The sequence below is a fragment of the Equus quagga genome, chromosome 16 (assembly GCF_021613505.1).
Source record: "Equus quagga isolate Etosha38 chromosome 16, UCLA_HA_Equagga_1.0, whole genome shotgun sequence".
NCBI classification, from domain to species: Eukaryota; Metazoa; Chordata; class Mammalia; order Perissodactyla; family Equidae; genus Equus; species Equus quagga.
In genome coordinates this window covers 30,730,121-30,747,898 of record NC_060282.1, presented here as the reverse complement: position 1 = coordinate 30,747,898, position 17,778 = coordinate 30,730,121, and the positions used below count along the sequence as shown (strand labels likewise).

Genomic DNA, 17,778 nt, shown 5'->3' with positions numbered 1-17,778 from the left:
TTCTTATACTACAAATAGCTGACACAGGAAATAAAATAGAATGAAGACACTTCTTTCTTGTCTTTGCCCAGGGCTGTGTATGTAATGTGAAATGGAGAATTAAGGTAGTTATCTGCATAATTCTAATAAAAGTGGGAGCTAAAGTAAAAGTAGTAGCTGTCATTTAATGAGTATGTACTGTATTCTGGGAACCATTCTTCAGTTCTCTACTATACTCTGGCTGTCAGATTCTCTTTGTTTTTCATTAGGAAATTATTTCCTGAATCATATTCACTATAGATATATGTTCACATATGTAAACATACTCATGATTCTCTTATGTATGTGAGAGTGGTAGTGTGTTTGGTTTAAATGGTAATGTTTCCATTTTTCATAGTTTGAAAGTCAACATTTATAAAATATGCAGTATATAATGTAAATAACATGAAACTGAATTTTTGGAGTGCAGTAACAAAATTAACATTAGTTTTATTTTGTCCCTAAAATGGCAGTCATTTAAAATGTTTCTATGCCTTTTGAAGGTCATGTGATTAAAAGCATTTTAAAACATTTCAAATCATCAATAAAATGTTTTAATTAAAGTAATACCTAATGCAGAAAATTTGAAAAACCCAATAAAGAATAAAGATGAAGACATAAATCATGTGTAGTTATATCATCCTAAGTTAACTACAGTTCATAGTTGATTTTTTTCCTTCAGTAACTCTTAAACAGAAACCTAAAATAGAATTATCTTTTGTAGTTTATGCTTTTCACTTATTTATATTTTGTCAAAAATTCCTTATCACCATAAATATTCCAAAACGTGATTTTAATCGCTTTATATTATTTTATCTTATAATATGCCCTAGTATTCTTAACCAATTTCCTAGGGAAATATAAAGGTTGTTTTTCATGTTCACTATAATGCTGTTCTGATTGTCTTTAATTGTTTCTTTGGGCTAAAATCTTAGAAGTAGAATTCCTTGATTATATGATATGCACATTTTTAGTGGTTTTGATAAATTGTTCCTAATTGTTCACTAGAAAGATAATATCAGTTTACTCTCACAGCAGCAATTATTAGAGTGTCCCTTTAACGACACTGGGTGCTCTCATTCTTTTTAACGTTTGCAAATTTTGATAGGTGAAAATTGGTTACACCTTTTAGAAAAATTTTTAAGAACTCTTTATATAAATGATATGAACCTTTGTCCTGTCAAAAATATATCCTTGTTTATGTCTTTTTAATATTGATTTTTTGATTTATAGAAACTTTATATTAGGTAATCAGATATGTCAATTTTTATTGCTTTTATGTTTTCTGTCCTCTAAAACTATGTAAATATGTCATTTTCCTGTTTCTTTCTGTTTTACTTTTTTGCATGTGTTTCTAGTATTTCTTTAATTAGTTCTCAAATAGGTTATATTTTATTTTTAACCTACCATTAAATTTATTATTATTATTATTTGCCTCACCTTGTAATGGCCACATTCAGTTTTGCTTTGTTTTGAGTCTCTAAAGAGTTTATTGAGATAGGGTTGAATATACGTTTGAGAGAAGTGAACTGAAAAATCCCCAAAAATCAAGAAGTATAGACAGAAAGGCACCTAAAAAATAATCTCTTATCAGGGGCAATGGTAATTGTGTTCAGGCTACCTTTTTGTCTTATATCACAAACTCTTTTTGGTGTTAAAGCTAAAACAGTGACCATTTATTTTTTCTAATTGAGCACACAGAAGGAATATTCAGATTTAGAGTGAGTGGAAATAAATATCTTTAGGTTTTTTTGAAATGATATGAAAATCAGAATCTCTTAATTCATTTGATTTGTTTGGGCAAGTTGTTGTAATAGAAAGGATTTTTTTGGGCAGAAGTGATAAATTATTGTGGAATGTCAGTTTAGCACAGTTTGGGGGACATAGTGGCAGAAATGTAGCAATTTAGGAATTGCTAGACATATTTAACATTTTGACATTCTTTTCTGCATATGAATAGATACAAGCTATTTTAAATATAATAGGTCACAGGCAGTATTGCTATGCTAGATCTAGAATTTTTACTCCAAATAAATGTCCACAGTAGAATGTTCATATAAGCATACTCAGTACTTTTATAGAAAGGAGATATAGAATTCTGCCACATATTTTTTTATGTTTGAGTTTTACTTGACATTCCTTCTGATTTATAAGTTCTAGTTTCTCTTTAGTTACTCCAGTAGTATATGTTACACCAGTTGACCATATTGAGACACTTTACTTGTTCTAAATATAAAAAATTAGTTATCCATTAGCACCACGAGTATATATTATAAACAAAAATATGTTTTTTAAACAAAGACACTTACTGTTTTTACTTGATTTGTAGTTAAAACTAGATATTATATCCACAAGGAGCAGCCAGTAGTGTAAATTAATTGTGATCTTGATTGTGATTCCTTTTTGTAGGTCAGTCTTGCTATAAAATTGTATAACAGATGAAATTATCAAAATCCTATAAGGAAAAATAATGTTTATAAAGCAATCTAGGGACAAATATTATAGCGTATACATATGCTTTTGGGAGGAAGAGAAGAACTTCAAAAACTTTATTTGGTTACTGACTCTACCATGTAATAATAGTATTTATTTTACATAGATTCGAATTGTTTTTACTTCTCTAATCTTAGTCTCATTGAGTCATTGTATATAATGAATTTTACTTCTTTATGCATCTGGAATGCTACCATCCTTGGGAGGACTGAGTACATAATCACTTAAATCACTTTACATATGGCTTAATACACTTGGGCGACCCTGGCTCAGAAAAAACTGCGTTAGACCAGCTCTTGCCCATTTCAGCTCTAAGTTTATTTGATTCTATATTTTATCCACAAAATTAGTTTGATTTTATACTTTGTAAAATTGAGGGGAAGCGATCCCTTTCTTATATGTGATGCTAAATCATTTCTGAGAAAAATATCTTGGCATTCATTTTTCAGTAGAAACTGTACCTGCCCGTTTTATCTTACTTTATGCCTTATATGAACCAGAGTCACAGTTGTGCTCGACCCATTTAAATCTCTAAGGATATTTATTCTTAGCATTATGTTGAATTTTTGGCATCATCCTAGTTAAGGGAACGAATTTACACTGTCTTTTTGATGAAGTTGTGTCTTTGAGGTAGAGACCCTTTTCCCTTCTCTTATGGAATAATAAATAGGTGGCCATAATACTTTTGTTCTAGATATTTATTCAATCATTTATTCAATCGTTTATTATGTACTTGTCCTATGTCAAAAACCAGTGTGACATTTTGGATATAAAAATGAAAAGGGCTACATAGCTGCATGATCTTTGAGAATCTGTATATAAGGTCATTCATAAATCTAAAATGCTGTGGTTTTTGGGTAATCTGCAGGGTATTTTTGGTTCCTTGGGCCCTTTGGGTTTGATTGCTGTACCCATTTTTATGTTACCATTCACATCTTCATCACTACTGTCAACACCATGATTTTTCACTGTGGTGTGTAGTGCATATAGGCAGTATGCTTAGCGGTTAAGAGTGTAGGCTATCTGGAGTGGCACAGCCTGAGTTTCAGTTTACATCTCTGTGCCTCAGTGTTCTCAACTATAGAATGGTGAGAATTTCCTTCTTCCTAGTGCTTTGGTAGGATTAAATGAGTTAACACATATTACACACCTAGAGTAGTGCATGATACATAAGAAGTAGGTAATAAAAGTTAGCTACTAATAGTCAGTACACATGTGTGAAACTGCAACATGTATATTTTGAAAAGTAAGTACATCAGACATTAGTGTAAAGATAGGTACCTTTGTATATTGGTGACAAAAGCCAAAAATAACTCTTAGGTAGCCTTTTTCTGTTGGGTACTGTTATCACCTCCTCATTGGAAATAAATCTTACAACACCTGTGTTCTTAGGCTTTTCTGTAAATACTGAGGATATTCATATGCTTTAAACATAGGAAATACATTAAGGAGAATTAGAGTCACATGATGTAAAGCCATTTTTCTAGAACCTTTTGCAGCATTTTTGTCTTCAGGTTTTCAGCAAGATTTTTGTTTCTCTACAACATGATTAAATTAAGTAGAGTGCGTATCTAAACCGCTAAGTTGATCTATTTTTCATGAGTTTGGAAATTTATAACTTCATTATGATTTTGTATTTGACAGTAAACTTATGTAATGAAAAGTCTTTTTAATAGAATATGTTGTTAAATATATGTCTGTAAAGGATTTTTACTGAATAGAGAGTATTTAATAAAATATTTATTTCCTTCCTACCCTTTAGCTATTTAAATATTTTAGTAAATGATCAGTGGACCAGAAGTTATTTTATATGTAACCTCATCCTAGGTCTGAAAGCCTATGTTGTTAATAATGTTTGGATGTCATAATACTGACCCAGTTTTAAAAATGTAATACCTATTGATTGTTCATAGGCTGCTTTAGGATTTAGACCTCTGTTGTTTATTCATTTCATTAAAAAAAATTAGCATAATTCGTATTTAAGATAACTACTTTATTAATAAAACTATTTAAATTATTTTGGGAATAAAATGTGATGTCACTAAAATTGTTTTTAAATTGTCTTAAGGTATAACTAAGATAAAATTTGTGACTTTTAAAATTAATTTCTCCTCTTGATATTTTTCAGCTATGCTAAAGCAGCCTTTTGTTTAGAGGAGCTTATGATGACTAATCCACACAACCACTTATACTCTCAGCAGTATGCTGAAGTAAGTGTTTTCAAAAACAATTGTATGTGATTTTTTTGTTGTTGGTGTTGGGTATTATTATGGAACTAAAAATAGGTCCTTCATGTTCGGCAAATATATAAATACTTAAAACATATGATGTAAATTGACTTGGAGTAAAAGTTTTAAATTTTTAATACTGTAATGGAACTACTGATTTCTCCATTAAAAGCTTGTATTTAAAACTGAAGTTCTTTGTATTTTTTTATACTATTTTCTTTCCTAATTATGAATTAATTATTCCCCACTTGTCATCATTTACTGGTTTCCAAGACGTTTATAATGATTGTGATTTTTAAATCCATATTCTAGGAAATTCGTATTAAGGTCAATGTTTTGGGAAGTAGAAAGTATTTATTTTATTTGCTTACTATTAAGAATAGCAGTGCAATTGAATGCTGTAAAGTTGGAAGGACTTTATCATTAAGGAGTGTCAGTGCAACTTTGAAAAGGGCAATTTAGTATCTAAGTCTAGATTTGTAAGGCTAGTAATAGAATATATAAAATTGTGAAGCATTTGCAAGGCACTTGAAATAGAAATTATACTGACTTCTTTATATTGGCAGCATTTTTGTTTTAAAAACTACTCAATGATTTTAATGTTCATAGAACAGAATAGTTTTTTGGAGAAGGTTATGCTTTAAAATTTAGATTAGTTTTAACAATTTTAAGATGAAGTCTTTTAACATCTTGCATTTGTTTACAGAATATCTGTTTCAATTACTAATGCCTGTAGCATGATGAAACATGCTATATTTCAAAGTAGTAAAATAAACAGGTTTCAGCACTCTGCAATTTTTAACAGGTTAAATATACCCAAGGTGGACTTGAAAACCTCGAACTTTCAAGAAAGTATTTTGCACAGGCATTGAAACTGAACAACAGAAATATGAGAGCTTTGTTTGGGCTTTACATGGTGAGTTGAAGTGTATGTTTAATGTTATTTTACGAAATCTGTCATTTAAAATCCATTAACTATCCCATCCAATTACTTGCCTCTTATATTTGTATTTCATTGGTAAGAATATGATTTTTTTTGCTCTAGCTAATTATGAGCTATAGGTTGTAAGGCACTTTTATTTTTGAATGTTAATATATCCTAGCTGTTTAACATTTCATTGCAAAATATCTTTTAATGTATTAGAATTGAAATCTGCCCTTATAAAATTAAGTAATAACAGATACAAACCATATTACATATTTCTTAATTGTTTTGATATTCTTGGGTTTATGCCCAACATTATTGTATTTCTTACTTAAATTATAGTTGTATGAGATGTTTTTAAACTGTGCCAATAAAAGACGTGTTAGAAATAAAATCTCTGATGTCAAATTAAAACATTTTTTATGGTATAGAAAAATAGTGGAAATTGTTTGTGGGAAGCATGTAATTGAATATTTCTGTTGTATATGTATGCCAAATGACTGATTTAGAAAAGTCAATTAACAAGAATATAGGAAATAGGAAGAACTTGCTGAGCTTTAAAATATATATAAAATGAGCCCTTCTCTGCAATCAGAATGACTGGAAAAGTAAGCTTTTTTTAGTAGTCCAATTCTTTGAAATTTTAATTTATCCTAGTCTTTTCATGAACATTTGGGTGAATGTCTTGTTGGGGCTCAGTGAAAAAGAATTGATTACAGAAATGGAAGCTGGAAGAAGCGTAAATGAAATAATTTTTGGAAGAGGAATGGCAAAATATAATTGGAAAACAGTTCAAAGGAATTTTAAGAAATTTTTCCTGGATTCTGCCAGTGCCAAGTGTAGTAGCTTGGAGATACAGTAATAGTAGCAGTGTCTCTTTTTACCAAATAAGTTAACAATACTAATTTTAAAGATCTATAATAAGAAAATGATTAATAATAGTTTATACATAGCACTTTATATGCCAGGCATTGTTCTGACCTCTATTTTTTGTTTTAAATCATTAAATTCTCACATCACTATTTAAGAAGGTACTGTTATTACCACCCTCTCATAGAAAGTGAAACTACAACACAGAGAGGTCTAATTAATTTGTCCAAGGATGGACACAGAGCTACTAAGTGATTGAGGTGGATTCCAGCCTAGGCAGTTGTCTCAGTCATACTCTTAACCACTGCATTTGCTGAAATTCATATCAAAAAGGTGACATTAAAGACATAGAGATATATGAATCAGATTTTGCATATAAATTCCTCACTGACAGAGGAGGAGACGGGAAAAGTCTGTAACACAAGCTAGGTATAGAAGAAAGCCTTAACATTTTTTTTTTTGAGTCACATGGACAGATCCTCTTAAGAATAAGATATGTTTAAGAATAGGATAAAAGTTATATCTTCCTCTCCCCAGAAATACACACTTAAAAATTAGCATGTGATTTTGGGGGTTTACAGATTCTTTCATGGATCTCAGATTAACAGTCCCTTGTTTAAATACATTTTTGAAAAGGAGAAGGTGGATCAAATTATAGTGACTCTAATTGGTTCTATGGAACACAGTTTGGAAATACTTGGTATGGTGAAAAGTAGACTGAAAGTGAGGATCTCTTTCTGTTTCTAAGACTTTCATTAACTTGCTTTAGTCAAGTCAGATCGCTCCTATTGGACTTAAATTTTCTTTTTACCTGTTAAGGTAGGGGTTGGACTAAATTATTTTTGGAATTCCTTATATTAGTATTCAATAATTCTATAGTTCTGACAGGAAAGCTGAAGTAATTCAGTAACAAGAAATAACACCAGTAATATTCTAAAGTACTTAAGTGGTAATGGAATTTTACTTTAAGAGCCTTGGTAGATAACTTACAAAATAATTTTAGATATTATTTAAGATATCGTTTCTGTTCACATTACTTTGGATTATTCTATATGTTAAAATATATTTTCATCTCTAAATACTAATTTCATTCAACTTTATTTTTATTTTAAAAATTGTTTTGGTACAATTTTTAAAACTGTTATCATCCCATTGAAACTGACTGTTGCATATGTGTTTTTGATTATCTTGACTAGAAAAAAATAATTTTGTTTTTGATGTTTCTTTTTGCTTTTAGTCGGCAAGTCATATTGCTTCTAATCCAAAAGCAAGTGCAAAAATGAAAAAGGACAACATGAAATATGCTAGTTGGGCAGCTAGTCAGATCAACAGAGCTTATCAGGTTAGTATTGATAATTGTATATTATCATATAGGTCAGTTAATGTTTTCCTTAGTTGTTTTTGTTTCTACAGACTACAAAGACAGATGTCTGTCGTTGGACTTTTAGCCTTAGGGCCTTTATCAAATCTGTTTTAACCATATAGAATTAACTTGTAGTTATAGGATCACATTTTTTTTTTCCTAAAAGATGTCTGTTGCTATTATGACCCCATAAATTAGCCTTATCATCTGGAAATCTCAGTAGTTTTGCATTTGGCAAATAAAAAGTAATTTTAAAAGTCCAGCAAGAATAAACAAGTTGCATGATGCACTTCAGAAGCAGATTCAGTATATGAGTGTAGTTTAATCAGAGGTCTCTCAAGTAATAAAGGAGGAAGAAAAGCCTGAAAGTAAACTAACCCGACTTTATATAACAAAGTTCATGTATACTCCTTACTTGTCAGATCTTATCTGAAACTTCTTCACTCATTTCTGAGTTTTTTGAAGCTCATCTCTAGGAGATTCTTCAGGAAGGGCTCATGGAAAAGTGTATCTTCTTATATCTTGCATGTTTATAATTTACTATCTATAGTCTTTATATTTGAAGAAAAATTTGGCTTTTTATACAAACTTTGGCTTACATTTACTTAAGTATCTTAAACGTATTGTTCCATTTTTTTCTAGGATAAAATATTGCTGTTAAGAAGTCTGATGCCATCTTGATTTTCTTTCTCTAATAAATGACAGACTTTTTGTCTGATTTCCCAAAGGGATTTTTTCTTGATCTTTAAAGTCCAGTAGTTTTGCCACAGTATGTTTTGTTGATTATTCTGAGGTCAATTTTCCCAAATACATAATAGACCCTTTCAATATCTGGATTCAGTCCTCTTTTATTTCGAGAAAAGTTGCTTTTAGAATTACAGTTTTGGGGCCAGTTTTTTTCCTTCTCCTTTCACATTCACGGTGGCTCAGCAGTTAAGTGTACACGTTCTGCTTCGGCAGCCTAGGGTTCGCCGGTTCGGATCCTGGGTGTGGACATGGCACCGTGTGGCAACCCATGCTGTGGTAGGTGTCCCACATATAAAGTAGAGGAAGATGGGCATGGATGTTAGCTCAGGGCCAGTCTTCCTCAGTGAAAAGAGGAGGATTGGCAGTAGTTAGCTCAGGGCTAATCTCCCTCAAAAAAAAAAAATTTAAAAAAAGATTATAGTTTTAAATATTTCTTAGTTTGGTTGCCTAAGTTTTCTTTTTCAGGTCTCCAATTACAAGTTTATTGGCTCTCCTTTCCCAGCTCCTGTATCATTCATTTTCTTTCAAATCCTTTTCTATATTTTATTTTCTTCTTTTTTCTCCATAATAGTTTTTTATGGGGTTAGTTCGTATTCTTTTTCTTATTCCCCACATTTAAATGAGATGGTTTTCCTGGGCTCTGTCCAGTCTGTATATCCAGTCTTTCTGGGAAGTAGGTCTAGTTCAGAAAGATTTTCTGGTTTCAGTCTCTCTTCTCCCCCTAGAGCTCTATAGATCTTGAATTTTGAGATGTTGTCTCAGTTTTGAATGTTGCTTTTTATTATTAGTTTTTTTTTCTTCTGGGATTGGCTGCCTCTGGGCATCGCTACCTTCCTCACCCCTCCTTTTCTCAACCATCTCTCCAGTGTTCCTACCCTGTTGAGTTTGGTTTCAGTTTCTGGTAGTTTTCATTCAGAGTATAAGGTTTTTTTCCTTCTGGAACAGGGTGTTTCATGGATATTTCAGAGATTCTGAAGCCCTAGACTGTTAGACTTGTTTAATGTCACATTAGCATGCAATTTTTTATGCTTGTGTTTCATTTGGAGCCTTTGAGACTGACCTGTTTTTGCAGGTCATTTGCAGATTCATCAGTTCGTACTTTTCTCATTTCTGTGGCTTGTAGAGTAGTAGGTTGTCTTCTTTTACTTCCTATTGCTCCTGCAACATAGCTGTTGATCTTTTATGTGTCCTGCTACCCATATTCTTGGGTTTTGGAGGATTGCTTGCAATGTATTTTTTGAAGATGTCTTCCTTGGGCTTGTTTTCTGTCATTTTGGTTTTGGTGCTGTTTGTTTCTTTGTGTTTTTACTCCTGGTTGGAGAAAGTTGGGGAGGTTAAAAAATTCAGTGTCCCATGATCATTTAAAGTCACTTTTATGTATTTTTATTATGTATAATAATGTTAGTTCTGTTGGCATGTAAGTCAGAATATTTATAACTATTAGCTAGGCTGTGCTTCTGCAAATGCAGTTCAACTTAGCTCAGATCTGTAATGGGGTTCCACACAATAAGCTGAAAGAGAGAGAGAGAGAAAGAAAGATAAGACTTGGATAATATAAAACTAATGGTATGCAAACTACATCATTGTTTTTTAGGTATTTTTGAGAAACAGCTATTCACAGTGCATTTTTTGACATGGTATGACTATATTTAAAATCAATTTTTATTAAATCATAGCATACATAGAAGAAAGAACTCGAGTCATAAATGTACATTTCAGTGAATTATACAAGGTAAATCTATCCAGGTCAATAAATAGAAACATTCCAGCACCCCAATGCTCTCGTGGTACCTCCTCTCAATTTCTACTTCTTTTATCCTCCCCAAGAGTATTGATTTATAATCACATGATTTTGGCATTTTTTTGAACTTTAAGGAATTATGCAGTTTGGATTCATTTTTGTCTGGCCTATTTCACTATTACGTTTATGAGATTTATCCTGGTTTATGTCTGTAGTTCATTCATTTTCATCATACTGTAGTCTATGAACATACTACAGTTTTAATCATTTGTTGATAGGTGTTTGGATTATTTCCTGTTTGGGGCTATTATGAATAATACTACAATGAATATTGCTGACAAGTCTTTTGGTGTACATGTACGTGTACTTCTGAAGATTGTATACCTTTGAGTGGAAATACTGGGTCATAGGACGTATGTATATTTATTTAATAGATAAAGCTTATTTTTCAAATTATTTGTTTATAGTCCCAACAGCAGTGTTTGAGAGTTCTTGTAACTCCACATCTTCATTAACACTTGGTTCTGTCAGTTTTGTAATTATGGTCATTCTGGTGTATGTGTAGGGGTTTTATTTTGCATATCCCTGATGCCTGGTGAACACTGAGGCTGAATACTTTTTCGTCTTTATTGGCCATTTGGATATCCTCTTTCATGAAGTTTATCTTTTTCATTGGTTTATGACATTTTAGTTTGTTTTTTAATTTTCTGATTATGAGCCCTTTGTTCATTATATGTGAAGCATATCTCTTCAACTCCTTACTGGCTTTTATTCTCAAATGATTTTGCTAAATAAAAGGTCTGAAGTTAAGTATGTTCAATCTAATTATTCATTTCCTTCATGGTTTGTGCTTTTTGTGTTCTGTTTAAGAAATCATTTGTTATTCATAGTCATAAAGATAATCATACGTGTCTGTAGAATTTTTTTCCTTCTCCTTTTCACATTTAGATCCACAGTCCATTTGGAACTGATTTTTATGTCTGATGTGAGATAGAGGTCAGTTTCCCCCCATGTGGCTATCCAGAGTGTTTCTGTCCATCTCCATATTCTGTCATGAGTCCCATTCCATGGAAGCTGGTACTATGTAGTAGTTAAACGAAGAACACAGATGCTAGATCCATATTGTTTGACTTCCAAGTTTGGCTGTGACATTTATTAGCTATGTGACCTTGGATAAATTACATACTATCTCTGGCCCTAGCTTTTATCTGAAAGATGGACACAATAAAAGTTTTCTGAGGATTAAAGAAGTTTGTACATAATTTTCACTAAATCATAGTAATACACATTATATTGTGTTTACTGATCATGTGCTCTAAGTTCACTTTGTCATGCCTGCTATGTTCTTTGCAATTATAACAACGATAAGAGTTATAATAGCAAACATTTATAGACAATTTATTATAAACTAGGTATTTTTCCTGTTTTATAAATGAGGAAGTTAAATCGTGGAAAGATTAAATAAGTTTCCCAGTGTGACAAAACTGGTTAATGACAGAGCTGTTTTCAGAACCAGGCAGTCTGACTCCAAAGTTGGTGCTCTTAATGGCTTCAATATACTGCCTGTAAAAGGAGATGTCAGATTATAAATGTATCTGAGGCTGTAATTATAGTTTCCAACTCCCTCTCAGTTATTTTCTCATGTGAACAATTGATATCCTACCCTCACTTGTTGCTCTTTTCATTTCAGACCTAAAACTCTGAATGGTAACTAAATTCAGTTTTGTTTTGTTTTGGTTTTTTTTTTTTCCTTTCTCTCTGTCTCTTCAGAAATATAAGACCAGGCAAACATGCCCTTCCCTGCTTTTGAGATGCCCTATACCATTTGACATAAATTCATCACTTCAGTATTTTAAGCCTTTGTTGACAGATCCAAACCCTATTCTTAGTAATATTTGCTCTTCTTGCCATCCTCTTTAAAAAAAAAAAGAAAAAGAAAATTCTATTGTATCTTATTAGCTCCATTCTCTTTTCACAGACTTGTTTTATCAATGTTCTTTGGAAAGAGCTCTTATAGTGTCACTTGTGCTCTTCAGTCTTTGAGTTTTGCACTGTAAACTCCATAGTCCCCAGAGATGTTTTGCACATCTTTACTGAAGATATGATTTGCCTTTGCGTTTCTTTTTTTTTTCAGATGGGCACCTTGAGCTAACAACTGTTGCCAATCTTTTTTTTTCCTTAAAGATTGACACCTGAGCTAACAACTGTTGCCCATCTTCTTTTTTCTTTCTTTTTTTTTGATTTCTGCTTTTTCTCCCCAAATCCCCCCAGTACATAGTTGTACATTTTGGTTGTGGGTCCTTCTAGTTGTGGCACGTAGGACGCCGCCTCAGTGTGGCCTGATGAATGGTGCCATGTCCGTGCCCAGGATCCGAGCCAACGAAACCCTGGGCGCCATAGCAGAGCAAGCGAACTTAACCACTCGCCCACGGGACCGGCCCCCTTCTTTTCTTGACTCTAAAGGAAAGGATAGTAGTATTAGGAATTTTTGTCACCTTGGATACCACTCCAGGAAGATAACACATTTCCCAGTTTCTCGTGTCAGGTTTCTATATAGCAACTTCCAGTACTCATCAACTAGGAATCACCCATCATACAAAATTTATTTTGCCTCTAAACAGCAGTAACAGATTTTAAATAAAATCTCTTGGTGTTTTTGAAGCTTTCGTATTCTGTGCTTTTTCAGCAGAGGTTGTGGATTCTCTTTCTGTGAATTAGATTCCATAAATATTCATATCCATTGGCTTTTGCTAACTTAGTTGTTTAAAATAACGACTGACTTGCTTCTGATTCTGTAGGTAGGCTGTTTGACTTGGGCTCAGTTGAGAAATTCTGCTAGTCTCGACTGGTCTAATTTATATTTCTGCCTGTGGTAGTGGTTGATGGCTTCACTTAAATATCTGACGGTTGGCTTTCTGTCAGCTGAGAGTGCTGGGCCTTGTGCCTGTCATTTGGCAGACTAACTTGGACTTAATCATGTGGTGGTCTTAGGGTTCCAAGATTAGCAAACAAGCAAATTCCAGTGTGCAAGGGCTTTTTGAGACTGGTGGTGTCACATGTTGCTGATATTCATTGAGGAAAGCAAGTCACATGGTCATTTCAGATGTAGGGGATGCAGTACTTCAGCTCTCAATGGAGAGAGAAATATGTGGTCATTTAGCAATTTATTACATTATTGTATACCTCCATAGTCCCATCCTTCTCTTTTTGTTTATTTTTCTCTTTTTATCCACTTTATTGAGGTATAATTTATAGAATAATGTGCACACATTTTAAGTGTGTAGTTGAGTTTTGACAAATATATACTCCCCTCTTACCACCACCTCATTCAAGACATACAGCATTTCCATCACCCCAGAAAGTTCCTTTCTGCCACTTTGCAGTCAACACTACCCTGCACTGCAGACAAGCACTGATTTGATTTTTATCGGTATGAATTAGTTTTGCCTATACTAGAACTTTATATAAATGAGATCATAGGTTATGTATTCTTTTGTGCCTGGCTTCTTTCACTCAGCATAATGTTTCTGAGATTCATCTATCCATTATTTCATTTTATTCATCCTATTATGTTATCCCCCCATATTATTTTCCGTAAATTATATAAAGGTAAATTTTAGTTATCTTACATCCCAGTTATCACAATGGATAAATCATTGGACTTTGAAGTTGATAAGTTTTTATTATTTGAGTGTTCTTTCTGGTGTATTTTCTTTAAGATCCAATGGGGAAATATGAAGGAAGAGTTTACTTAACCAAAACCTAGTCCATGAAAACAAAAATGCAGAATTTGTGATTAATGTGGAAAAGTATAAGTTTCAGAAATTGACATTTTATTAATTAGATACATTTCTGGGATCTAATTGAGAACTTTGTGACTCATGTCTAGGCATATAGACATGTATAAAGTATATAATAAATGTTCCTTATTGTAATGTTTTTCTAGGCATTTATAAATTAGAGAAAATGAGATTTTAAGAACTGCTTTTCCTTCTTTGTTTCTACTTAATAATGAAACAGAATATAGCTACTATTTGCTCTTCAATTAGGTAATTGGTTTAGCATGTTCAGTAGAGGCAGGCAAGTTTGATTAATGCTCTTGAAAAACTTTAATGTGAGCCTACTCAAATAATTTTCCAGATAAATGCTTTTTTGGTACACTGTTAAATTTGTCTGTGCTAGTGATCCATATGTTATTTATGATTGCAGAGGTGATTCTGTTACTATCCTTTTGGGAAATAGAAAATTAAATCATGATTTGAGGGAAAAATAGGATTCCGGCTTAATCAGTTAAATTGCCATATAATTCTGGAATAGACAAAATAATTGCATGTCAGGCTAAATTTGAAGTGATAGATTTATATTTCCAACTTTCTTTTTATTTGTTCTGACACAAATAAGTTAGTTTTATTCTAAATTGCACTGGTTGTCAGTAGTAGTGAGACACAATCTTAGGTGATTTTTTGATTAGCAAATTTTTTAAAATTGCACATTCATATTTATTATTATTTTTAATGTGTTTAGATACAAACCAAGAAAAGTGCTGTATTTTAAAATCCTTATGACTTCAGCTTTACAGAAAGTTTTCATTTTTATTTGCTATTTAAAAAAGTAGAGTAAATGTTACTAGGTAGTATACAATTTTGTACCCCCTCCCCCAGCCCTTCAAAGCTTTTTCTCAGAATTAGACCTTTAAGTATCTGATTAGGACCATTCCTGTTTACTTTGGATAGGCCATGGTAAAAGAAAAGGCTTTCTGTTCTTGGTTGTCCTTGTGAAAGTGAATTTATTAGCAGGATAATGTGAGTAATAAGCACACCCCACGTCCTTTACTCACCATGGGAAATTATGAAAAAGCAAAGTTTTGAATGTGGTGTTGCTGTTACCATATTTTGTAATTGTGACTTGTATATGTAACATTTGAATTCCTTAAATTAGTAGTGTCTTATGAAAGGCAAAGTGATCTTGATTTCTATGAGAATCTTTCCCTGGCACTTCCTATAGAAATCTCCTTTAATTACTCTATCAAATCAAGATTCAACCGCAGAAACTGATGCTTTAGGAAGTAGGGTAATCATAATGGTAAGCTGCAGCCAGAGAGGTCAGAAGCAGGTTAGCAGTTCCTGAAGCAATGATGTTACCTGTGCTTGATCATGTAATCTGTCTCAACAGGTCACGAGAAGTTTGCCAAATTAAGTTAATTAAGAAAGAGAAGGAACACATCATAAATCAAGTACTAAGTACTTAAGACAGCATTGGTATTTGAAGGAAAGATCAGTTACTTGAAAATGTATTGAGTGCTTAGATGTTAACTTGAGAATACTATGTGTTGCTAATTGCAAATATTAATCAATACCTTAACCAGGGGAAAAAGGGTAACATAGATATAATAAACTTTCCCCAGCCCCACATGGAACACTTAGTTATCTAGTAACTCTGTAGTGTTAAATCAAAACTGATAAATCTTGGAAATTGTTAGCCTAATTATAAATCTCACTTTGAAATCAGCATGGGGTATTCAACAATGTTTCCCTCACTGATTGTATTCACTATATTGAGTTTATAATATGCCATGAATTTGCTTTTAAATATACAAAGACAGTATTTAGTGCATTATATTTTGTTTTCATGATAAAATCCAATTTCAGTTTGGTTTTATAAAGTAAATGACAACTTAATAAACAAGAGATGCATGTTCTAAAACATGTTTACATCATTTTAATATGTAGCATAGAATTTTATTTGGCAGCTCTTTGCTGCAGAAACATGATATTATCTAGTTGGCTAATAAATCTGGAAAATTTTTTAAAATTGTGACCTACTGTAAATAATTGTAGCTATATCTTGCAACTTTAAAATGTTTAATAAAAAATACTTTATATTTTACCTCTGTTTGAAATTATAAAAGTTTGTTTAGAGACCAGACAAGTAGAAATGGTCCATGTTCTATAAGCTAAATTTCATTTATAAATTGTGCTTTTTATTTCATAAAAGTTTTCTGGTGTGTAGGGGATAGGTTTTTTTTTTTTTCTTTTTGCTGAGGAAGATTGGCTCTGAGCTAACATCAGTTGCCAATCTTCCTCTTTCTGCTTGAGGAAGATTGCCAGTCTTCCTCTATTTTGTATGTGGGATGCCACCACAGCGTGGCTTGATGGAGCAGTGTGTAGGTCTGCACCCAGGATCCAAACCTGTGAACCCTGGGCCGCCGAAGTAGAGCATGTGAACTTAACCACTATGCCATCAGGCTGGCCTAGAATAGTTTTAAAATCAAATCTTTGGTTTTATAGATTATCATGCTACTTAAGTGTTTAACCTGGACAATTTTGCAGTGAAATTTTTGTACACTTCAACTAAAGATGAAACCTTAGTGAAAATGTCCTTAAAACTCATATTTTGTGTGTATTGAAGAGAAAGAACATATTTGATTTCATGCTAGTGATAAAATAGATAACGTTAACTTTCATTAGTAATGTGAAGGTAAGATTATGATTTTGAAGCTGCCACTGAAATTGAGTCTAATTGCATTTTTTTTAAATTAGTTTGCAGGTCGCAGTAAGAAGGAAACCAAATACTCTCTTAAGGCAGTCGAAGACATGTTGGAAACACTGCAGATCACCCAGTCTTAAGGTTTCAAAAACTCTTTCACATTACATTTCACAACTGCCAATTGAACTTATTGGCCTGTGATTTATTTACTAAATGCCCAGTGCTATTTATATACTAGTTTTCTGTTAAGAAGGCAATTGTAAAGAATGTGTTTATATAAACCCAAAAATGCCTTTTACTGCTAAGCAGGAAGATGGGGAAAGTCCATGGAAGAGAGACTTAATAAAACTCTTATTGATTGTACATCATTCTCTTCATATCACACATATATTACTGTTTTTAAACCACAATCTGATGTAGAAATAACCTTGTTAAATAAACCATGATGATTTAATAAACTTGCATATGAAGATTCTAGATTCTTTTTGTTATACTCAAATAGTGAACGTATTGTTTTAGAACTCAATTTCTAGTTTACTCCCTTTTTTGGTAATAGGAAATACATAGCATGCATAGCTCGCAGGAACAAAATGCTGGCAGATGATTTTGACTCTCTTTATAGTGTCAAGTGGGATTTTACTCTGCATTCTGGTGGGCTGTTGTTTAATGTGGTATAATGTTATTCTGATGAATCTTGCTTAAAATATGTCATTCCTTGAAGTGCAGCAATATCTCTTTGTAAAATTTTTGTTTTGCCATAGGACATAATTGAGATTTTTACCTACAAAATACTTAAAAGTTCATGCATGCTATAATACTCAAATTTAACCTTTATGAAAGTTATATTTATTGAACCTTTAACTATAAATTACATAAAAGAATATTTAGAGATCATAGAGAATAGGGA

At 32.3% G+C, this 17,778-nt stretch overlaps 1 protein-coding gene across 2 annotated transcripts in view; it reads left to right on the top strand.

Annotated features, from left to right (window-relative positions):
• EMC2 (ER membrane protein complex subunit 2) overlaps positions 1–17,335 on the top strand; it is a 59,349-nt gene extending 42,014 nt beyond the window's left edge. For both annotated transcript variants that reach the window (XM_046642599.1, XM_046642601.1), the window contains 4 exons: positions 4,640–4,721; positions 5,545–5,655; positions 7,772–7,876; positions 16,925–17,335. In XM_046642599.1, coding sequence (XP_046498555.1) covers positions 4,640–4,721; positions 5,545–5,655; positions 7,772–7,876; positions 16,925–17,011 — 385 coding nt within the window. In that variant the 3' untranslated portion in view covers positions 17,012–17,335. The remainder of the gene's footprint in view (positions 1–4,639; positions 4,722–5,544; positions 5,656–7,771; positions 7,877–16,924) is intronic.
• Positions 17,336–17,778: the final 443 nt, after the last annotated feature.